This window comes from Danio rerio, chromosome 18 (genome assembly GCF_052040795.2).
Source record: "Danio rerio strain M-AB ecotype USA chromosome 18, GRCz13ab, whole genome shotgun sequence".
Lineage (NCBI taxonomy): Eukaryota > Metazoa > Chordata > Actinopteri > Cypriniformes > Danionidae > Danio > Danio rerio.
In genome coordinates, this window is record NC_141038.1 from 23471286 (window position 1) to 23495897 (window position 24612).

General features: G+C 33.7%; 2 protein-coding genes across 18 annotated transcripts in view; one reads left to right on the forward strand and one right to left on the reverse strand.

The window, feature by feature from the left end:
• Window positions 1-2195: 2195 nt before the first annotated feature.
• On the reverse strand, window positions 2196-19239 carry tsnaxip1 (translin-associated factor X interacting protein 1). Of its 16 annotated transcripts, none has more exons than XM_087292333.1 (17): window positions 19083-19239; window positions 17714-17804; window positions 15915-15997; window positions 15663-15771; window positions 14390-14483; window positions 13973-14169; window positions 12848-12983; window positions 11599-11768; window positions 10174-10245; window positions 9998-10079; window positions 9764-9879; window positions 9553-9681; window positions 9306-9464; window positions 6618-6727; window positions 6407-6530; window positions 3006-3112; window positions 2196-2887 (listed from the first exon to the last, which is right to left on the reverse strand). In XM_087292333.1, the coding sequence occupies exons 1-17, from the start codon at window positions 19124-19126 to the stop codon at window positions 2692-2694; spliced, it is 2019 nt and encodes a 672-aa protein (XP_087148459.1). In that variant the 5' UTR covers window positions 19127-19239; the 3' UTR covers window positions 2196-2691.
• Window positions 19240-19937: 698 nt separating this feature from the next.
• ranbp10 (RAN binding protein 10) overlaps window positions 19938-24612 on the forward strand; it is a 69782-nt gene continuing 65107 nt past the window's right edge. Inside the window, exon 1 of one of the 2 annotated variants that reach the window (XM_087292694.1) lies at window positions 19938-20379. In XM_087292694.1, coding sequence (XP_087148820.1) covers window positions 20181-20379 — 199 coding nt within the window. In that variant the 5' untranslated portion in view covers window positions 19938-20180. 2 annotated transcript variants of the gene reach the window in all.

A 24612-nucleotide genomic window follows, 5' to 3' on the forward strand; every position in this document is an offset into this window, starting at 1 on the left:
TTTGAATTTTGCCTCTTGACAGTTAGTCAACAGATCTTCGGTGTAAACAGAGATGTTGATATATTGCTTTCCAAATGTAGAAGCGAAGCTTCGAGCAGCAGCAGGTGAATCCAAGAATAGTATACTTTTAATACTCGAAAGAATTTGTATATTTTCACTGCTATATACATCTGAAATGGTCAATTTTGTGAGATAAAAGAGTTACGCTAACAATAGGGTATTATTTGTTAACTTAAGTTAAATAGTCCCACATAATTTTTTAATTTTATTGTAATTTACATCTAATTTGGTCAATTCTGTGAGAATTCCCAATCCCATGTGTTCCATTAGTTAATGCAAGAGGGTCATTCCTACTATTCAGTGTCATTTGTATCCCCAAGGCATTATATGGTACAGAATATTTAAAAATGCAGTTTAAAATCCTTTAAGCTTGTCTGATAGTATTATCCCATTTCTACAATGATCAGTGCTCAAAATGAAATGAAATGTAAAATATTTACTCTAATTTCAGTGTAGCTGAATTGCAATGTCCCTTCATGTATGCTCATGTTCAAGTATAACCCAAAAATGATAAAAAGTCTAATAAATACTATACTTTTTTATTGATTTTGTATTGTAATATATGTAATACATCTCACCAAATACTATATTTAATAAAAAAAATTCCAATATTTTAATAACATTTTTAAATAAATGTGCCCCCCCCCCTGTTACTTTAATTGTATTCCCCATAAAAATCCCCCCAGATTGCTTCTCTAGTCACATGATTCTCAAGAATTCTCACAATTATGGAGAGACATTGTCCAAAAGAAGCAGAGCTGGTCTCACTCTTATCTTATTTAATTTTCAACATTTTAGACCAGTTTTCTGTTGTGGTAATGCATAACACGTTACCCATTTTAATAGGGGAAACAATGTTTTTTGTGTGTTTTTTTTTTTTTTGTCATTTTGAGAAATACAGTTAATGAACATGTTTCAAATCTTCCTGGTCATCACACTGCGTCCATGATATTTATATTTATTATTATTAACATAATTTATACAAAATTAAAGAAGATCAGTTAAAACCATGTGAATGATTTTAACAGAGAATGGCACTCTTGTCTACTGCAGTAAAGCAGAGATGATACATAAAATAATAGTTGTATTTGCAACTTTCAGAATTTTGCTATTTGTACTGTACTATCTGTATGACATTTGATGTGTTCCTTGTATTTCATGTCTCAGATATGACATTGAAAAATGTTGCTGCAGCAAACTAAAATTGACAAGAAGTGAGATTGGCAAATACTGTAGAAATATTGTGTATTAATAGTTCATTTTTATTAACTAGTTTTAGTGTTACATAAAAAAACTGGCAGATAATTTCAATTTATTTTTAAGACACTTGGCAGATTATTGCTGAGGTGAAAAAAGTACAATAAAAAAAAGTTAAGGATATTGTTATAAAAATGCCATAATATGAAATAAAGGCAACCGGTCAAAAATTTGGGGTCAGTATGATTTTTAAATGTTTTAAAATAAGCTTCTCCTGCTCACCAAGGCTGCATTTATTTAATAAAAAATACAGTACAAATTGTAAAATTGTGAAATGTTATTGCACTATAAAATATATGTTCAAATGTAGTTTATAATTTAATTTAATAATTTTTTCCAGTGATTTTAATGATGAATTTTCAGGTTCATTACTCCATTCTTCAGTCACATGATCTTTCAGAAATCACGCTGATATTAATTATTGTTATTAATATTATTATTATTAGTAGTAATGGTAATAGTTATAAAAGCAATAATGACTGGAGTAATTATTTCATTTGAAACTGCATACAATAAGAATAAATTTGAATAAATATTTAACAATTAAAAAACTAGTTGTACATGTAATAAATGCCGCCTTGATGAACAGAAAAAAAACATGAAAGAAAAACACTGAACCCAAACTTTTGACCAGTAGTGTATTTTTTCAAAAACATATTAATCAATAATGAATAAATCTAAAAAAGATGTTTCAAATATGAGACTTCAGATTTTGTTTGGATGCAGAACAAAACATGCGTTACTAAACATAAAATGAAATAATTATCAGTCATTTTTAACTTGAATGCTTTGGAGTCAAACCCATTTGTGTGTGTGTGTGTGTGTGTGTGTGTGTTTGTGTGTGTGTTCACATGGCAAGATCCAAAGCCTTTACTCAGTTTTGTGTAAAAAAAAAAAGGTTAAAAGTTTATTTAAAAGATGACTGAACAGTGTTAAATAATAAATTGTTGGAAAAAAGTAACATTCCTTTTCGTCATTTTGTCAGAAAGCATGGCTCTTGTTAATAAATGACATTCAATTGTAACTAAGCAGCAGAACAAATAATAAATATAACAAATCGATATAAATGTATGATCTATTGACAATTCTCAAGTAATTTATGCAAAAATACAAATGAATAAATCTCTGTTGATTTAAAATGTTAATATAAATATTTGTAAATGTAAAAGGTTATAAGACAAACAAGTTTTCTTTCTCTTTAAAACATTAGGCTATTGAACAAAAGCATTCCATTACTTATCATTGTCTAATCTTTGATATGGGATTTTTCAAAACACTACCACCACAGAGGCATTTCTATGCCTAAGTGCTATGCTTGGTTACTATATGTAGTGTGTTATAAATAGCCCATGAATGTGCTTGGAGTAACAACGGTCATCCCTTTGGCCCTGCCCTTTTGACATGAGCCACAGAGAGACGCTGTAGCACAACCTCCTTTTCCAAAGCTTGAGCTTGTAATTCACTCTCCTTTGTTTGAAAAGCTACACTGAGATTCCATTCCAGATTTTCAGGTTCCAGTGAGGGATCAATAGTTTTGAAGGCAACCCAGAGCTGCTCTGCATCCACTTCCCTATGATATGCAGAACATGGCAGAAGTATGAGAACATATATACTGCAATCTAAACAGGATTAGGTAAACGTGGCTTTACTGTTAGATCTCCAACGAAGCACACATGATGGTTTCTCACCCTTTGCCTTCCAACTGAGCTCTAAGCTCACTGATGTACTGGAGCCTCTCAGCGGTAGCTTGTTTTTTGACTAGACTCAGGAATTCTTTGTGTTGTCCATCTGTGTCCTGAAGTAGAAACAACATGCACACAGAAGATTATGCTGTGATAACATAGATATTGTGCTGGATACAAGGAGGCATGTTTTCACAAAACTCTTTATGAGTTCATGTACATGTTCATATAATATATATATATATATATCACATTCAATAATATATATTGTTTCAGTATTGATTTCGCAATGTGATCAGTTGCAATAGTCACATTGCAGGATATGCGATGTTGATGTTGTATTATAATTGATCATTTTCATGTGTTTTTTTGAGGCTCGCGACTGTATAATGATTTTAAAGGTGCCATATACTGCATTGGTTTATTAAGTTAAAATGTTCTCTGATGTCTGCACAGTAGGTTTTTGGCTTCGGTAAGTTTAATAAAATCTCCAGAAATGGTATAATAAGCTCATTTGTTGCTCCATAAAATACTCCTAGAATCAGAAGGTCTATGATTGAGCATATATGGTTTGTGTTGTGAATATTAATGAGCTCCGCTCTGACATGCCGCTCTTGCAGGCACAGACACACACACAGAGAGCATGATGTACACTGAACACGGACAAATACAAACCCAATCGGAGTATTGTTAACCTTTTTTGCTCACCAGATCTGTTGTGGATAAAGGCTCAATTATAATTAAACTTCACAAAAGTGAGTGATAGCAATGTATCGCGATGTAAGAAAACAGCCAGGACTTAGTAGCAATTTTTATAGTCTTTGGTGTCAAACTCTGCATGAGCATATGACAGTTGAGCAGTGATTTGACATGATTCAGCAGTCTACACAACTGTTGAAACACACGCATTACATTTCACTTTAAACATGATAAATTAACAAAAGATGAAACTAAACATACTTTGTGCCTCTTTAAAGTGCTCATCAGGTCTGGATGAATGACCTAAAATTAGTTTACTTGCAAATGAGGAGGGCATGGCCCGTGAGTCTCGTCACAGTTTGTTTTGTCTTCTGATTGGCCCGTTGTCCATATTGTGAGCCTCAGACACCACTGTTTTCCCATTTTCATGTTAATTCCATGGTTGTAAATTTACATGAAAACGAGGAAACAGTGGTGTCTGAGGCTCAAAATATGCCCATTTCCATATACTGATTTTTTATTTTTCTATTATACATTGGTTTACCCAGATTTACATTATAGGGCACCTTTGAAAGCATTCAGGCATTAGAAATTGTAGCATTTTTAACTTTAATAACGATTGATTTTATTGATTTATTTTTATTATTCAATTACTGTATACTGTTAGACTCGGAAAACAACAAAACACTGTTTGTGACTATTCTTTATTATATTTATAGATAGTTTACTAGATTTTATACAGATGCACTCCTGCTACAGAATCATCAAAATCAATCTAAAATTTCCAAATAAAGAAAATCAAGTCACCTGGTGAAATTGTATTCCTATCGCAATATACAGTTGAAGTCAAAATTATTAGCCCACCTGTTTATTTTTTAACCCAATTTCTGTTTAATGGGAAGAATTTTTTTTTCAACACATTTCTAAACATAATGGTTTTAATAACTCATTTCTAATAACTGATTTATTTTATCTTTGTCATGATGACAGTAAATAATATTTTACTAGATATATTTCAATACACTTCTGTACAGCTTAAAGTGACATTTAAAAACTTAACTAGGTTAATTAGGTTAACTGGGCAGGTTAGAGTAATTAGGCAAGTTATTGTATAATGATGGTTTGTTCTGTAGACTATCAAAAAAAAATAGCTTAAAATTACAAATAATTTTGAACTTAATATGGTGTTAAAATTAAAAACTGCTTTTATTTTAGCCAAAAAAACAAAACAAATAAGACTTTCTCCAGAAGAAAAAATATTATCAAACATAATGTGAAAATTTCTTGCTCTGTTAAACATCGTTTGGGAAATATTTAAAAGCGGGGCTAATAATTCTGACTTGTTGAACAAAGCAAAATATTGAAATGTTAGATTTTCCAATATCATGCAGCCCTACATGAACATGTAAAAGTCTAATACATGTATAAATACAGCTTTGGAAACAAAATAAAAATAAAATGTATAATTGTTTTTGTTTGTTTTTTGTATTTGCAGTAAAGGTAAGTTTGTTTAATAAAAAAGGTTTTTCTTTTAAACTAAACTGCTGAAAATGTGTCTTCAGAATTTCAAATAATATTATCATTAGATCATTTATAAATAAGGATATATGACAAAAATGCATTATTAAATGTTTTCAGAAAAATCCATACTTTCAAATGTATACATTTCTGGAAACAAATGTATCATATTAAGTTAAATAATATACATTAGTCTTAATCAGATTAGAATAATTCATAACTTACATTATTCAAAGAAAAAATTAATTCTTGCAAAATATTTCACCTCTTTTGCGACAAATGCAATTCATCAAATGTGGCTCTATCTCACAATTTTATTTTATTTTTTTAAGATACAGAATTATTAGAATGAAATTTTTGAAGTGCTTTCTGAGATGGTCAAGTTTGACGTAAAATTACGACCAGATCGTAACCAAATCGTGTACCAAATACATAACACAAATTGATTTTATACTGTTTAACTACTGCCAAGAAGTTACTGCTACTGTTTTGGGATAAAAAGGAATCATGTGGCTTGGAGAAATGGCCTCTATGTTACATTTGGAGTGAATTAGATACTATTTGAAAAGAAAAATCAAACAATCTGACATAATTTGGCATCCTTTTATCTGTTACCTTGAAAAAACCTTATGGAATAATGCATCACTTCTGTAATGTTTTAATATGCTTTGTCATTATGCTCTGTTGTTCAAACAGGTCTTTGTAAACAAGTTGGCTTGTTATGTGGGTGGGTTTTTTATTTATTATTTTGATTTTCCTATTGTTTTTCCTTTTCTTTCCTTTTATTTCTTTTTCTTTGCTCTGCCATTGTTATATATGGACAAAATATGTAAAACAGAGAATTATTTTCTTTCTGAATCTGTGTCTAAAATAAAACTTATTTGACAAAAAATATTATACATTATCAGCAGTTTATAAAATAAACAAAACAAATAACCAAAATATGTGACTGTTAAATGGCAAATCAAGAGAACTAATAATTACTTTGAAGTTGTATCTTATTATTTCCGACATTTGTAGATTATAAATATTTTTAAAAATTCAAACACATGACAATCCATGCAGTACCTAATATTTGCATGATATTTTGGTCACACCAATCCCTATCATGATGAGCTTAAAGCCACAAAATCTACTCCTTTTTAACAATCAAAGAATTACATATTCTTAGCGAAAACTTTGGAACTGACCTCTGTATAAAGTGTCTGATAAGAAATGCGCACTCCACTGCTCTCCAGCTCTGTCTGAGCCGCCGCCAACAGCTCCTCAATGCCCTGATCCGACTTCAGAGGGAAAGCCTTCCTCAATGCCTCGCTGAAAACCACCACACATATATAGTGAAAAAATAAAATGACAATCATACATTTACTGATAAGAAAATGTGACTTTTTTTATCCTCACCTAAATTCTGAGACAGTCAGTGATCCGCATTGCGTTATGTCACTTTGAATTAAAACCTTAAGCAAGTGAGACAGCAGCTGTGTCTGTCCATGGTAGATACTCTCATCAACCTGCCACAACATTACAGTCAACACAATTACACTTAGAATCTTTACATAGAAAACTTCAGTTAAAGTGCTCCTGCTATGCTCTTTCACATTCAGTATTTCCTTTGATGTAGTGGATCAAATAAGGGGCTTTTGCACCAGAGGAACTTTTTCACATTTCCTACTATGTACCTGCTTTTTGTCATTTTACTTATTTTAGTTCTAGGAATACCATTGGGGGAACTAAATTAGCTCCTACCTCAGAGCAGGGTCTAATCCAGCACAATAGGGACAACAAATACGAATTACAGTGTTTTTAAGGCAAGGTTTGCCCAAAGTTTTCTTATTAAGGGCCAATTGAGGGCTTTGGGCCGAATAAATAGCAAACCGTACAATAAATTTGCTAAGGGAAATATGCTAATTTATTGGATATATATATAAAAAAACTAGAAAATGTTGCTTTAAAACATATGAACTAATCCAGTATCATTGTAAACATTTTATAATGAACTTATTTCTTTAAAAACATAAACAATTCCATTTATAACACAATTGAGTTCAATGCTGAATACACTAGTCGAGCTGCTCCTGCCTTGACTTGTGCGTTGTCCTATCTGTCTAGTGACCGTATTTACATTTTAAAAGCCTTATTCATTAACAACATTGAATTGGATCATTTAATTTCAGTTTTTTAGCCCAGCAATAAAACAAAGAAACAAGAGTTTATCTTAAATTTGAAATGACAATGTCTGTCAAAGGCATGCTCTTCCACCCACTCCATCATTCTCACTCTCCTTTCAGATGGGATTGTGGGCCAATTCAAAGGTTACCAAGGGCCAACTTCAGCCTCCAGGCCCTACTTTGGGCAATTCTATTTTAAGGCATTCAGAAGGCTAACATTGGCAGCCCTGTTAAATTTGTATGTTTATGTTATTTGCATTGTGATATTTAATATACCATTATATAATTGGCACTACATGTTGTCATATGTGATTTACTGGGGAGTATCTTGAGGAGTACACTTTGCAGGGCACTCATGACTGAATAAGTTGTGGAGCTTGAGGAGCGGAATTGAGAAATGACTTATACATAGGGCTGCACAATTAATCGAAAAAAGATCACAATTTCGATTTGACCCTACACACAATCTTAATTGTAGTTTACTACAATTCTGCCATTTATATTTTCAAGGTCAGGAGAGAAGCATAAAAATGGTGGCACAAGTCTTCACATGGTTGTAAATACTTTGCTCAGCAACGTGGACACCTCCAAACGGTGTTAAAAGCGTCACATACTGCATTTATAAGGTATAATTCACCCAAAAATTTCATTTCTGTCTTAATGTAATGATGCATTCGCGGTCGCGAAATAACAGAAGAGCTGACACACTGTTTGTCTACCTCAGCAGAGTGGAGGATGAGGGGAGGTTTGTTTCTTTAATAAACTATGACATTTTGTGTAAGAATGATTAATAAATCCTCATGAAAAAAGTGGCGTCTTTAGTTTCGCACTCAGGCATGTGCACTTACACTACAAGCATACCGGATCAAAGCCCAACTGAACCACACTGTGGCAAACCTCTTCCAACAGGGCCAGCCAACCTAACCATGCCTGTGTGCGATTTGGAGCACTCACACCCAGGTACGGTTTGGATAGCCTATAGTGTGAGTACACCTTAAGTCGTCAAAAAGCCTTTACATAGCATTTTCCAAGATCTCATATTGCACCTTAATTAATCTTTTTGCCCAAAAAAACATGGATGTGAACCTATAGCAGAGATCCAAAATTATATTACAAACTTTTCAATTAGCATAATATTTTGAATAGTGCTGGGCAAAAATAAATAACCATTGATTAAAAAAATAAAAGTTTATTTTGAAAATGTAAGCATGTGTACTGTGTATATTTATTATAAGTATATATATACACACACATGCATGCAAATATTCATTCATTCATTTTCTTGTCGGGTAAGTCCTTTTATTAATCCGGGGTCGCCACAGCAGAATGAACCGCTAACTTATCCAGCAAGTTTTTACGCAGCGGATGTCCTTCCAGCCGTAACCCATCTCTGGGAAACATACACACACACATACAATACGGTCAATTTAGCCTACCGAATTCACCTGTACCGCATGTCTTTGGACTGTGGGGGAAACCGGAGCACCCGGAGGAAACCCATGCGAACGCAGGGAGAACATGCAAACTCCACACAGAAACGCCAACTGAGCCGAGGCTTGAACCAGCGACCTTCTTGCTGTGAGGCGACAGCACTACCTACTGCGCCACTGCTTCGCCCGCATGCAAATATTTGTGAAAATATTTAAATTTAGTGATAAAATTTAAATGTATATGATACAAATTATATATAAATTTAAATATCTATTTAACAAATTTGTTTTGTACAGTTTTGTTTCTATGTATGTGTGAATCCCATATACACTATAATTATGTCAAAAAAAAATTGGATGCGATTAATCACTGTTAATCTTTGCCCAGCACTAATTTTAATATATAACTATCCAAATAAACATTTGGAGGCATGCTACATGTTTTTGATATTAAGAACACTTAGAAGAAGTTTTTTAGCTTAAGTACAAACCTTTCCAGTCAAGACATCATTGAAAAGGCAAATGAGATCATCTTTAAGATTGTTTTGTACGCCTTCCATGAGGCTGTAAGCCCATTCTCCTGCTTTATCTTTATACTGTTCCACAAGATAGCTGTGAAGAAACGTCTGCAGATCTCTGGGGTCATCATTCTTTGATAAAGAGAAATGTGTGGAGAATCAAACACTCATATCTATCGAACCATAAATCAAATCAAGAAAGAACATTTGTATACCATACCTTTTCATTCTCCGCCGTTTTGTTTCTCCATATTTCTTTTATAACCTTAATAACATCTGCTTTCTTGAGCTTAAGATTTTTAAGTTTCCCCTCATATCGCAGATAAATGGGCACGTCACTGGATGTTCCCTGTCAAAAAAACTTTAATTAAACCAAGCAAAGATGGTACAATTGTCTCCAATGCTAAATATGTGAGGTTAAAAACACTTACAAGTCCAGTGAAGAACTGATTTTGGCTATTAATCTCCTTCAGCAAGATCTCCAGCCTCTTTTGGCTGGACTGACCTTCAAAAAGCTCTTTACATCGCTCAGTCCCTCCGAGTATATCTATAGCCCATATTGCATAATTACCATCTTGAACATATGCTCAGATGTGCTATATAAAGAAGGCAACATCTGGCTTATGACTACAGAAAATCTGTATGGTAAGTTCAGAAATTGATACCTGAACACTGTTCCCAGTTTGGCCTGGGAGTTGTGGCAATGTGTTGGCTATCTGAGCCATGTTGCTGTGTAGTCGGTGCTGACTGTTGATTGGAATAATGTATGAGTTAATGATCGTTTTTTTGTCATTATTAGACCTCTTTAAAGCCTTCCAGCTCATTCTCTGTATGACAATACCTTTTGATGAACCTCCAGCAGTGTGTCATATTCAGACTTCACCTGGTTGAAGTCTGTTTGTAGGGTTTCCAGCTGAAATAAGAAATCATGAAATATTATTGTAAAACAAACACATATTGCAGTCATTATTATGATCTTCAGTTTACATCTGCCTCTTTAGAAAAGATGTTTAAGAGTCATTCTTTTTGATTTGTTTATAGATTAAATGATAGGTTACAATTCAAACATTTGGTGTGATTTTGAAAACATTTTATGATCACAAAACTGCATTTATTTTTGCAAACATAAAATCAAAATGTTTCAGAAATTGTACAATAGGCTGATTATTATTGATGTTTAAGTCATGCTATGGGTAAACAGGTTTATAGAAAGCAAAGTACACATTTGAATACATTTATATCTTTCAAGAATCTTTAATTAAAATAGATTTTGAACAACGTTTTAATTTTAAATAAAATATTTTGTAACAACTGTGTTTACTGTTACACTTAATTAACTGTATGTTATCTTTTATGCAAAAAAGCTGTCATGTATGATGGATATGCAGCTGACAAATCTGCAGCATGTGTGTGATGCTATCATCATCTGAAGTGCTTTGAAATGTGCATTTTTATTCAATGTTTGACGTAATTTCAACTAAAAATGTAGATAGGTGGGACATAGACTAGCTCCTTCCCTTTAAAAAACAGCCAATAGCATTTTGTTTTTATCACAGCTCTGCCAGTGAATGTTTTGAGTTTAAGCGCATCAAATGAAAAGCAAATGTAAAGCATTTTGAAGGGAATGTCAGATACTAGAAAGCATTTGATTGGTCAAGATTTGATAAGAAACTAAAGTATGAGGTGATGTGAAAAAAAAACATTCATCCATTTAGGCAGACGTCACAAATAGCAAGCTTTGAATGTTAATATTAGCTTTATATTTTCTAAATGCAACTTTTAGAAAAATATTTAAGTGCACACTACCTTATAGATATCCTGATTCTAACATTCATTAATCAGTCCCGAATTATTATAGTTATTAATCTGGGGTCGCCACAGCGGAATGAACCGCCAACTTATACAGCACATTTTCACGCAGCAGATACCCTTCCAGCCACAACCCATCACTGGGAAACATCCATTCACACACACACACACACACTACGGACAATTCAGTTCATCCAATTCACCTGTATCACATGTCTTTAGACTTGTGGGGAAACCGGAGCACCCACACGAACGTGGGGATAACATGTGATTCTAACATAAAAAAAAATATTTTAATTTCACATGACCTATAAGGAATGATTAAAGCCCCTTCAGAACCTATGCCATTCAGTTCTGAAAGCAAAAGGGGTCCAATTTGGCATAAGGAAGATGTACCAAGAAGGTTGCCAATAAGTGTACATTTCTATAATATGTTTCATATCAATTGTTCCCATACCTTCATTAGCGTCTCCTCATGCAAGTGATTCAAGTTGTCCCAATCTCGTCGAGGGACCACATCACTGTATTCAGCTTGCAGGCGGTTGAGTTCAATCTGGGCTTTGGTAAGATCTTCTCGACACACCTGTAAAGCCATTTTCACCACCACAGGATCCTCAGACTCATCCTCTGAGAAGAACAAGTTTCTGTCAAAACTCCTGCTCCTCACTACTAAACCTTCAACCTCATTAACACAAACATTCCAATAAAACACTCTCAAGTCTTACCAGACAAGCTACTCTAGCTTCAAGTACAGGCTGTAATGTGCTTTCATCTTGACTACCTGCTACCTCTACAGAAACTCCAGCATAGCTAATATTCAATATAATCTAGTAATCTGACTTCACGCCCATTGGCAGAATCAGATCAGGAAAAGCTGGCTTTTATTCCACTTTTTGTACAGTCTGCCAGTCACTGTTAATATTGTAAGTACATTTACATTTAGCAGACACTTTTGTCCAAAGTGACTTCCAATTGAGAAGGCATTCAGCAATTTAACAAGAAGAGGCAATACACACAAGAAGTGCTAATTATAAAAAAGAACTGTTAGTGATCAGAGAATTAGGTGTTAGAGTAAGGTTTTTATATATATATATATATATATATATATATATAGAAAGAGAAGTGTTTCTACAGGTGGTTTGTCAAGCCAACTTACCTGTGTGACGCACTTTTTTTGTAAGAACATGTCTGGTGCAAATGTGTAAAACAGGTGCAAGTGCCCGTTAAAGTGTCAGGGAGATGAAACAATTTGTTTTCTACAGGTGGTTTGTCAAGCCCACCCACCTATGCGAGGCTCTCTTGGGCTCATTGAAGTCCAGATGAGCTGCAGTGTTCTGGATCATTTATAGAAGTTTAGGGGTGCAAGACGGGAGTCAAGCTAGAGCTACTAACTAGTCTAGCTAATAACTTAGACATGTGAAAGCATTTATATATAGCTTCTTTTCTACTTGCATGCAAGTCCCTTTGGATAAAAGAGTCTGCTAAATGAATAAATGTAATTGTTAACTGTAAATGTATCAAAAAAATTAAGCTATAAATATATAAATATAATAAACTTATCTATAAATGTAGAAAATGTGGCATAACATGTAAAACTTTGCCTACCGTCACACCTCTGCTCAAGTCCTTATATTGATACATTAAATTCAAATAGTATTTTGTTTTCATGTTTATTTTTTTTTTTCAGACTCCACTATTAACGTAACCTTCATTATTATCATCATGTTCGGCATCTTGGGTAGATTGCATTGTGCTGATTCTGGTGATGAGCAGCTTTCGTGCATCACGTTCGTCCCTGTAGAGCTGATACTGGGTGGCTAGATCCTCTTTTAGATGATCAACCTTTGGGGAGAGATGAGATAATCATGATGTAGTGTTTTATCATGTCTTCTGTTTGCTTTAATAAAGCAGCAGCGCTTTGAATATTATAAAATAAGTATTGGATTAAAAAAAAATTAAGGTTAAAGAGTTATTTCTTCCCAAATTTAAAAATTCTACATTTACTTACCATAATGTTGCTCCAAACCCATATGGAATTTGTTCAGAGCATTTGTAAAGACATTAAGCAGTTTAATTCAAGTCTTTGCTTTGTATGATGAGCAGATTTCATTTTGGCTTCAATTATCTTTATGAATATTTGAAGCATCAGTTTTGAGTTTTACAATGTAAATAAAAAACATTTCATACTTAGTTTTTTTGTCTCGTAATCCAAATTCTAGTACAAATAAAATCTTAAATCAAGAAGCATTTTCTTGACAAGTTAAAAAAATATTGTCTTGTTTTCAGAAATAATATCAAAATTATTTTTAGAATTTTAATTTAATTTTAAGAACAAGAAAAATAATGAGCCAATGGGCTAAGAAAAATGTTGCAAAAATTATTTAGCTTGACATTATTTCTGAAAACAATAAAATATGTTTACTGGTGTAGAGCTTCTTGACTTAGAAACTTTTAAATATTTGGACTATAAATAAGAAAACAACTCTAAGTAAATATTTTTTTTTTGCAGTGTCGGTGAAAAGACTTTCAATGGCGGGACAGACATCTGTTTGGAACAATATGACAATATAATATAATAATTATTATTATAAATTATATAATTATTTGGGGTGACCTAACCCTGTAAATTGAATTTATAAAGTTACTAAATCTGAAAACAAAAAGTATTTAAAAGAAAAACATCAACTATCCATCACAAAATTACCTAATTAAAGCCAAACATCTGATTAACCATACAAATTCAAAGCAGGCATCTAAATCTGAATAATCCAAAGTAACCAGATCTCTACAGAAGAACAGAGTAAAATAATTTAAAGTAAACTGAGCTCCACCTGAATCTGCAGAGCACTCTGTTGTGACCTCATGCTTTCAATGACGCTCTGCAAATGCCTGCACTCTTGCTTCAGAGCTCGAACCTCCTCTCTTTCCTGTACTCTCATTTCCAGAATCTTCTTGTCACATTGTTCTGACACGAGCACCAGCTTCGGCCGTAGCGGTAGCAGATCCCTGATCTGATCTCGCAGATGTGCTGAGAGAGACATTAGCACTTCGATTAGTGTCTAAAATGAAATAGTTAACTGAGTTTCATTGGTATTTTATTTATTTGTGGAATTAGATTTCTTTATTTTGCTGCAACATTTTGTGAAACTATTTCTTTTTGTTAAATTGATTTTAAAATAATAATACCAATGGAAATGGAGATAGCCTGCTTACTCAAATATTTGATTGAACATTCCGAATGTACATACCTAATGTGATGTCATACTCCTTTTTGATGGCAGACAAAATAGGCTTATAGGTTTTAAATTCTTCAATTAAATGGCCAAAGACTTCTTGGTAAACCTTTATAAAGCAAAAAGGGTAAAATAGCAGAAAAATAAGGGGATTTAGTGTTTTCTTCAATGTATAACTCTTGAAAAGTTTGGGGTCAGTTTGATTTGTTTTATAAATTATTTAATTTCTTCCAAAAAAAAAAATAAAAATCTATTTTACACTGCAAAAAAATGCTTTTCTTAAATGTTTAAGAGGGATTTAAACAGAGGTATCTCTCCAAGGGGTTAAAACTGAGCCAATTCCAAATGGGTGCGGTGGAGTTCTTATGTATTTATTGTGTTGTACATGACACAGAGTCCAATGTTGTGCTTTATAAATGTCTACACCTCCCTCTACCCTAAACCCAACTTTACAATAAATTATGTTTTATTAACGTCTACACCTCCCCTACCCTAAACCCAACCTCAAAGTATCCTGATGTGGTTTATTAATGTCTACTCCACCTATACAACTTAAACCCAGCCCACCATGGCAAATTTCTCTCCTACTTGGAGGTCACCCATCCTACTTGTGGCGTAATTCCTACCACTAGGAAGTCTCCGGGCTGCAGCGATACCTTCTTGAATTTGAATCTTATTTCTAGTCAAAATCTCTAAAAATTCTTATATCAAGAAGCATTTTCTAGACAAGTCAAACATATTTTCTTGTTTTGAGAAATAATATGTCTAAATGAAGTGAGTTTTTCCTTAAAACAAGCAAAATAATCTGCAAATGGGGTAAGTAAAATAATCTTATGTCAAAAGAACCAACAAGTTTATTTTGCTTACACCATTGACAAATTATTTTGCTTGTTTAAAAAAAAACTCACTTCATTTTGACATGTTATTTCTTAAAACAAAAGAAAACAGTGTAATTGCTTGTTAAAAAAACATATAGATTTTTGTACTGGAAACAAGTAAAAAAATTCAGTAAAAAAGCATTTTTTTGCAGTATACATGAAAGTTAGCTTCTAAAATGTTCAACTTCAAAATAGACAATGTTCTTTTAACTATGAACCACATAATCTTGGGGAGAAAAATAATCAATGTATTTTTGTTTCCATATTTATTTTTCAACTACAACAATCATTCCGCATACAGTATAAGAATGATTTCTAAAGAATCATGTGACACTGAACATTTGCTTTCACCCCAAAGCCATGAACTGTGTAGTTTTGTTAAGAAAACCAGTTTGATGTGAGAAGTTTACCTGCAGTCTGAGCTCTTGGACTTTAGAGTCCTGTGTGTTGTCTAAAGCTTCTAGTTCTCTCTTGAGAAGACACTCCAGTTGCTCTAAGAAACGAGGCTTGGCAAGAGACCTGCAGGACATGAAGATACCATCAGGACCAAGGCACTGATATTCAGAACTGACTGAAAACAAAAGAATATGACTAAACATTGTAAAATTATGAAACTATTGTTAACATGAACACATATGCTCTATGTGGAATTCTTGCCATACCCATAATTTCTTATTTGTCTGGGCTTTTGAAATGTAACTTCAGCAGGCTCAGATGAAAAATAACTCTTTTCCTTCTCTTTGGTCTGCTGGAAATGGAGTGATTTGCATTAATACAATATACATTCACCAGCCAATATATTAGGTACACCTGTTAATCTTGCTTGTAAATGTAAATAGCTATATGGGACATAAATGTTTATGGCATATAAGTGAACATATATGTTTCTGACATATATGGGACGTATATGTGTTATAAATGTAGAATACATATATGTTTTTTGGCATATATGTAAACGTGTTATCAGGGATGGGCAAAAATACATTGAAATGTATTTTGAAATAAAATACAAAATACCTTAATTTTAATAAACTACAAATACAGCAGCCACAAATGCATCAAAACAAAATACTGTACTTTGTATTCTGAAAATACTACAAAATATTTTTCCATGAAATTTCGTCGCAAACCGTTAATCAATAGGCATATTTGATCAATGCCTTCACCATTAAACTGATTTTCTTTTTCATTTTAGCATAAATTTTGTATAATTATTAGTGTTCCTGTCTTGAAGATGTTCGCTTTAATCGCTGTAAAAAACATGTAATGCAGATGAGATGAGTATATACTACTATATCTCTTCCAACAATCTCTTAACAGTCTTATATTTTTAAAGGGATATATGTGTAGAGATTGTTTTAATTTTCTGTTCAATAAATGTAGTTTTTTAGCAATTGAAATCTTCAATACATAATGTAAAAACATGATTTACGAAAACTATTGAAATCTCCAGTTTTAGTCATTTCCATAAATCATGTTTATTGCATTTGTACTCTTCAATGCACAACATAAAACATGATATCTCTAAAAAAATTGAGTTATCTCTTTTTGCAAATAAACTAGATTGGAGTATTATTAATTATTGGTGTCTGATATACTGCATTGTGCCACTTTGACATTTCTTCATTTACTGTACACTGCATCTGCAGATCATCTACTGGCATTTAAAACAGCCAATGAAGTATTGTAGGACTTGCCACTGTAGGAGTTATTTGTATGTTGTTTGTCCTACTTTCTTGGCATCGAATCAGCAAACCATTCAAAACTACTATTATCTGTACAGTATACTCATTCTCCCAAAGGTTTCTCAGTTCCTCTTTAACTGGAAGAGTCCCAGATTGCCCCCTTAGTGAATACCATTACATCGTCTTTAGGTGTTTTATATTTCTAATCAACCTCTGCATTTCAACCTGCAGCACTGAGATTGAGAATGATTATGTGCTGTAGGCTCCACATTCTGTTTTTAATGACTGATATTTTATGCCATCTCATTTCTTAAGCAAAGATGCTGATGACAAAATGTACACTATACTGCCATTATATATTACTGGTCTAAGAATTGTGCAGTATACTATTTTCAATGATTGTTGACTTGCTTTGAAATATACCCAATGCCATTTGTCTCTTGTTTTTTTTGTGTGTGTTGCATAATTTTCATCCCTACTCCAAGCATTGACCACCTTCTTAATCAATTTTCTGTTCTGATTTCAAGACCAGGCCACATTTTTATGATGTGATCATATACTTCTTACAAAGTATTTTACAGTATTTTAAAAATACAAGACACTAAAGTATTTTGATAAAGAAAATGAACCCATTTTCATATACCCAATAAAATACAAGTTATAAAATGCTATTTGGTATTTAAAATATGTATTTGAAATACTTGAACCTTAAATACTGCCCATCCCTGTATATATATTACAACTGGGATAATTTAACTTGCAAATTCATAACTTACTTTTATCAATTTTGCTCTAGACATCTTGTTTGCAATGTGTCGCTGTAATCCTCTATTGTTGTCATCATTAGACTCAAATTGAGACGATGACCTAGAACAGAAGACAGACAACTTGTGTATTTGAGATGCTGTGACTTTCGATAACACATAATTTCTATGGCTTTTATAGATGGTAAAATTTGTCTCATGTCTACTTTATTATTCCAAATAACTTTCGTAATAAAATAAAATAAAATATAGTTAAAACGGTGTTCTACTTTCATTCATGATAACGTATTTGTGCAAAAAAATAAACTTATTCTGTTTCTCACCTGTACTTATTTAAATGTATAAAAATGATAAGTCGTCCTGCTTATTTATGTTACATTATAAATAATTGGCGTTACTTTAATGCTTTTGGTTGACAGATGAGTAAGTTTACTTTCTTTATTGTCCACAAGTGGAAATTTATCTTTGGCTTCACCACACAACCACATCAGCGTTCATATTACACACAGGCAGCACAAATACATTCAATGTCATCACATAAATCACATTAAAACGCAATTTAAAGCCCTATACATACTTAAACCCCAGTATTTAAAATTCTAATGGCAGTCGGCACAAAGGACATTTGATTCACATTTTTCTTTACTTGAGGTTGCCTAAACGTCTTTTTGATGGCAAGAGCTAAAATTTTATATTTAAGGGATGGGAACAATATTCAGTAATGACGTGTGCTTTCTGTTGAACTCTCATTGAATAAATTTCATTTGGTTGTCTTTGTGCTTTACCTACAATTGCACTGGCAATTTTTACTTTACAACACAGTTTTTGCTTTTCCTTAATTGGCAACAGTCCATACCATGCAGTCATGTTAAAACTCACAACACTTTGAACCAAGTTCTTGTATACCATCTCCAGAACATCTTGACTCACACTAAATTGTTGTGACCTCCTAATAAGACATAATCTCTGCATTGCTTTTTTTTTAATGCTCTCTGCATTTGCAGCAAATGTTAATCCACTATCAATAAATGTTCCTAAATATTTAAAACATATAACTGTCTCTATTTCATATCCCTCAAGGAACAGAGGTTTCAACCCTTGACTAAGGACTAGTTAATTTCTGCTAATTAACAGTGGTTTGAATGGTGGTTTAAAGGGTAACGGCGATTGGCGAATAAAATAATTAAAATGACAAATATTTACTGCTTTGAGGCTGCACTGTGATCATTAATCATAAACTTTTTAACTTGTATCATCAAATATTTGTGTTTTTTTATGCTTGATATGTTATTTGCTATTCCTCTACTGACGTCTGCAGCCTTTTTCGGACAACAGTCCTTAGATTTTAGTTTAGCGTACTTTAGTTGTGTATACGTCTAACCTTGAGTGTAGCAGCGGGGGCAGCTGTAGATCTTTTACTGCCATCTGGACGAATAAATAACTTTTGAATATTTCGCAGCAAACATAATATCATACGTCCAACCGAAGCTTCAGCGGCGTGGCATTGTTGTTGTTTGAGGGGCGGTTGCTATGATACTGAAGGACCCTAGGAAAGACCTCTTACTTATAGATGCCTTTGGCGTGCCTGTAATAAACAATAACATAACCTGTCGTCTAAAACGCCATATGTGTGAAGGAATTCGTTTACATGTGTTAATATATAAATGTAACATTTTTTACATATTTATACTTTTTAAACGAACTGGTATGATATGACCAATATTTATATGTTTTTCTTACGGCGGTGCACGCTAAGACTATTGGATTACAGCACAGCATGTCTTGTTTTTTTTGTTTTTTAGACTCAAGAGTGCTTAACTTGTTGAACAAAATGTCTTAACGAGTGATCGAAGGGGTATATGTTGTTTATATCCATATTTAGTAACTATCTACATATAGATATAGTGTTTGCATAAAATATTTAAAATTCTTGTTTTGACTCGAAAACAAGCAATATTGCTTAAATGAGTAAAGGAAAAGTACTGCTTCACTGACTTGTTTAGGTATGGGGATTAGATGAAGACCGTTACATAAATATCCGAGAGTGTCCAAATTAAACGACAGATGTGTATTTAAACTGTTATCTGCATCAAACGTGTGAATAAACGGTACTGTACTGGGTCACTTGTTCGAAAACAGATGTTTTTACATCGTACAAATCAACCATATGTGCTCAAGCGCTAAAATTACGAGTTGTGCTAAAAACTACAAATCCTACACTGCGCTGTGCAGCCCCGGTTGAATTAGGTATGGGTCATGTAGTTGATGGCACTTCCCTCATGTGAGCGGTGTACACTGCGCAGGGCTTTGTGTTCAACTACAGTACCCACACGTCACTGTCGAGCGGCTGTTATCCGGGGATATCTCTCGCTGCTGCTGCTGCTGTTGTGTTTCTCCTAGTCTAGCGCTCTCTCCTTTTTAGCGGATTGGCACAACAGGGTAGGATTACTAAAAGGAATACAAAAACATAGGCAAAAAAATGGCAGAGCTTGGAGCGGGGAGCCTGCTAACAGGAGATCCTGCTTTTAATTACCAAGAGCATGAGCTAAACGAGCGTTTGAAGCGGCTGTACCCGGCCGTGAATGAGGAAGAGACCCCCTTACCCCGATCTTGGAGCCCCAAGGATAAGTACAGCTACATCGGGCTCTCACAGAATAATCTGCGGGTGCATTACAAAGGTATACAGATGTGACACACGCTGAACTGTCAACCCGTAGGCCTTGACAATCCCTGCTGGTTGTGTATGTGCAATCTCCCCGATCTAGTTTGAGCTGCTTTTTCCGTCCCCTTATGCTTTGTTGCATAGAAGGAAAGAGGAATGTCCAAATGGGTTGACATTTAGCAAACCATCATGTCAGAATTCGGCTAGCTAGGGTAGCTTGTGGCTGGGGAGTCTGACTTTTGGACGCCTATTGCCATGTCAAGAACATCAAGTGTTATTGGTTTACTAAGCTTATGGTTTGAACTCTGTTTCGGTGAATTAGTCTAGGCTCGGGCTAGCTAGCCACGGCAGGGCAATAAGGGCAGCTAAGCTTCTACACCATCGCAATGAATCGCATATTGCTTGTTTAGTTTACACCGCATTGCATAAGTCTATTTGTTAACCGCTATCCGACGTTTTACATAAAGACGCGCTTCGCGTGACAACGAAACGAATGTTATTGTGCGATGTTGAGACACGGACATGTTTTTATTTGTGTTGACGAACATAATCGAGTTGTTTCGAATCTTGGCGAATCGTTTGAATCGCCAAATTCGCGACAATGGTTAAGTCGAATTCCACAAGACTGTCTTGTTTAAACAGTTGTGGCGTTTCGAATGACCCAGAGAGTCTCCCTCAGGGGGTCTGTGAATTTACCCACTGCAGATGTACTTTTAATGTATAACATTTTTGTACAAGTTTCTGGATAATAAATCACGAATAAGCTATTTTAAGAACTACCACCAAGCATCTATCTATAGGCGTTTATTGAGTATGGCAAATATCAGATAAACTATTTTATTGTCCTACTCTAACAAAAGATAAGCATGGATTTATTACAGCACAACTGTTGTAACACTGTTTTTTTTAATCAGATTGATTACCTTTTATATAGTTTTTACCACAAATACAATGGGTAAACTATTGTTAGCATATAAAAATCATTGTTAATTTACTTCGGTTTGAATACAAAAGTGCTGTTTTTCTTTTTTTGTAAAACCATTACTAATTTCTTAATCATAGTACTTTAGGTTTGATTACAATTGAGTCATTTTAATTTCAGTAGTTAGACATTAGACTGTCGGTCATTCCAGGAGTGACCAGTATCTGTTTAATTAGCCTCTAGTACTTATTTATTATTTACTAGTATTTATTCCTTTGTCACTAGTCACTGTCCCAGTAGTGCCAAGTAACATTCTCTGTTGCTGGTAACTTATTGCTTTTTTTTGCACTGAATTATATGATAAAAATAGTATGTGGTTCAGATACCAACTATTAATTTCCAACTAGTATTAAATGTAATATATAATTGTCATTGTGTATTCCTTGTTTTTAGCAATAGTTAAATACTTATTTCTTAATACTTAGTACTGTTACCTATTCTTTACTTAGTTTTTACTACAAAATGTCTACTATTAATTCCAGTTTAAAATTGAATACACAGTATATGCTTTTACGAAACACTAGTGTGTGTTAAACCTGTACCTGATTTTCTGCCAAGATATTATCTGTTAATTTTGCATACATGCGCATTATCCCTAAACCAAGTAAGACCTAATAAAGTGTGTCAAATCATTTTTAATTGAGTTAAAATGAAGCTCTCCTGACTAGTCATTAAAGACTATCACTTTAGTCTGGTGATATGCTGTATCTTAATGACAATGAGCTCTTTTGTTGTAGCATGTGTGTGAATTATTAGTTTTATAAAAAGGCTTTATTGTTTTGCCTGACAGATTAGTGAAACATTACATATTATATGGCTATTTTTAGATTTTTCAATGAGGTTGCGTTTCCATGTGTACAATACTCTACAGTTTGATGGTGCCTTGTGTGTAGATCATAGCTGTTTGCTGTCTTACATGATATACATTGTATTTGACAGCTGTCAGATAGACAGTACGTTTGTGTGTCAAAGCTCAGGCCCAGTGTGTCCAGTCCACCCTCTTTGACAAAACAATGAACAAACAGCTGCATTATTTCTGTAATCTACACTGCTTTGTGTCTGTGGAAATTCGTACCCCATTGCTAACTATCTTCTTTCAGGCTATGGCTATGTTTACCACTTCATATGCCTGCCGATGTTGGCCAAGTTTTTGCTTTTTAGAAGTCAGATGATATTGATATACCGCTATTGATTCCTTTTTCTTGTTGTTAAGGATCTGTGTCTTTTTTTGTGCAGTCAGCCTGACTGTTTTGCTCCGTTTATCCTCAAAGCAGGATTGCAGTGATTAGATTAGGATAAAAAACAAAGGCTTGTTACTATAATCTGCTATCACAGACATCTTGTAGCAAATATATTTAAAGCAGCTCTGCTTAATAAATGATTTAACCCGCTGTCTGTTAACCTTCAGTGCTATTCTGGCAAGTGTGCCAGATTTGGTTTCTGAAGACCGAATTGGAGTCTGTCAAGTAAAAATAGATATTAGCCATGATGGTTATGGTGCATTACATTAGCTTATGTGGCTCTCGGCCTTTATTTAGGCAGCATGTAAAAAGTAATACTCTTTTGCATGATGAAACGAGGAGGAAAGACAGCGGAGGCTCCTTCTCTGTCATTGTTTGCAATAAGGACCTCATTTTACTCATCACGCTGACAAGGACGTGAGCTCTTTTATAAACGGAGGTGAAAATGTGACTTTTGCAGTTGTACACACGTACAGATTGTTTTACACCACCTCTTGTGAGAAGATTAAAGCTAGATAAATGGATGTAAATATAGAATAAGCTTGCGCATACTGATGGGCTACTGTCTGTTCTCTGTGCGCAGGCTGTTGGACTCAGTGTTTCCTTTAAGCTCATTGTACTGTTTGCCTATAGAGGGCTTTTGCCTGTCTGAGGAGCCAATCATGCATGTTGAGTCGCTGCGGTGACATCATCAGATTGTGTTCGTTTCCCTGTGGTGTCTATGTGAAGCTGTGAAAGCCTGTTTGCTAACACTAGCACTGCACTCCCAATCTTCCCTCCCCGTGTCTTTGTTCTCTCATATTTTTTTTGTATGCCTGCTTAGCTGATGTTATTATGGGTGCCAGCTGTAGGCTCCTCAGCTTCTGCAATTTCTCCTTAGATGTTTTGACAGAGAGACACTTAAAAGTACGAAAAGCAGTTTTACCAGATAGCAGTGGAATTCTGTGATGTTGATTATTTTGTGTGTGTGAGAGTGTATGAAGAATGAAGAAAATCTGCATTGCCCCATCCATTTGCTCCCCTTTTATTTTCCTTTATTTGATTTCTCTTTAATTTACCAGTGTATTCTGACCAGAACTTTAGCCCATAAACGAAACAAGAGAAAAAACAAAACATTAACATACATTTTACTTTATTTTTTGCGTTTTCTGCATTTTTTTCAAACTATGTTTTCCCATTATGATGTTTTTTTTTAAAAGATTATAAATATAGAAAATTAGAATGAGCCTAATGTTTTTTTAATACCTTTCAATGTTGTTTAAAAGTAATTTTACACAACAATAAAACACAAACTTAAAAAAGAGGGATTTCAAACATTTCTTTTTTCAGGCTCCCAAAACACAATTGTCTTGTTAAAAATAGCCAAACATACACATGCATGTTAGTAAAATAACACTTCTCAGAATCACAAAAAATGTATTGATCTGTTGTATTTTGTTTCAAGAAAATCAGAGTAAATGGATTTTAATTAATTATATAGATTGACTGAAGATCATTTTAAGATGGATAGAGAAAGTTGCATTGTATTTCAAGTTTAAGGCACATTTTCCCTCAAATTAGCTTACAAATACTTTTAGAATGTTAAAAGGTTTTAATATAATAATACATTTAAATTTCTGTTAGGGCTAGGTAGTGACATGAACTGGTAAAAGATTCTGACAGCATAGCTGCATCCCAATGACACACTATGTACTAATGCACTTACACACTCAACAACATAGTATAGTGTTCCAAATGAAACACTAATGGTTATTTTAGTAAGCGGAAATTCAAACTGTTTCCCTGAGGATGGTTCACGGTTGCCAAATTAGTGAAGTAAAACAAATCATACAATTGGCTTAAGATATGCAATCAAAATGCGGGACATTGCAACCTGCAGAACCTCAAAATAACCTTAAAAATAATAAAATAAAATAAAATATGACCAAACTACCAAATAATATGTGCCATGAGTGCAACCCCATTGACAATCGGGAGGCAGCATAATCACTCTCATAGGAGAATTTTGCTTTCATAATTCAAAATT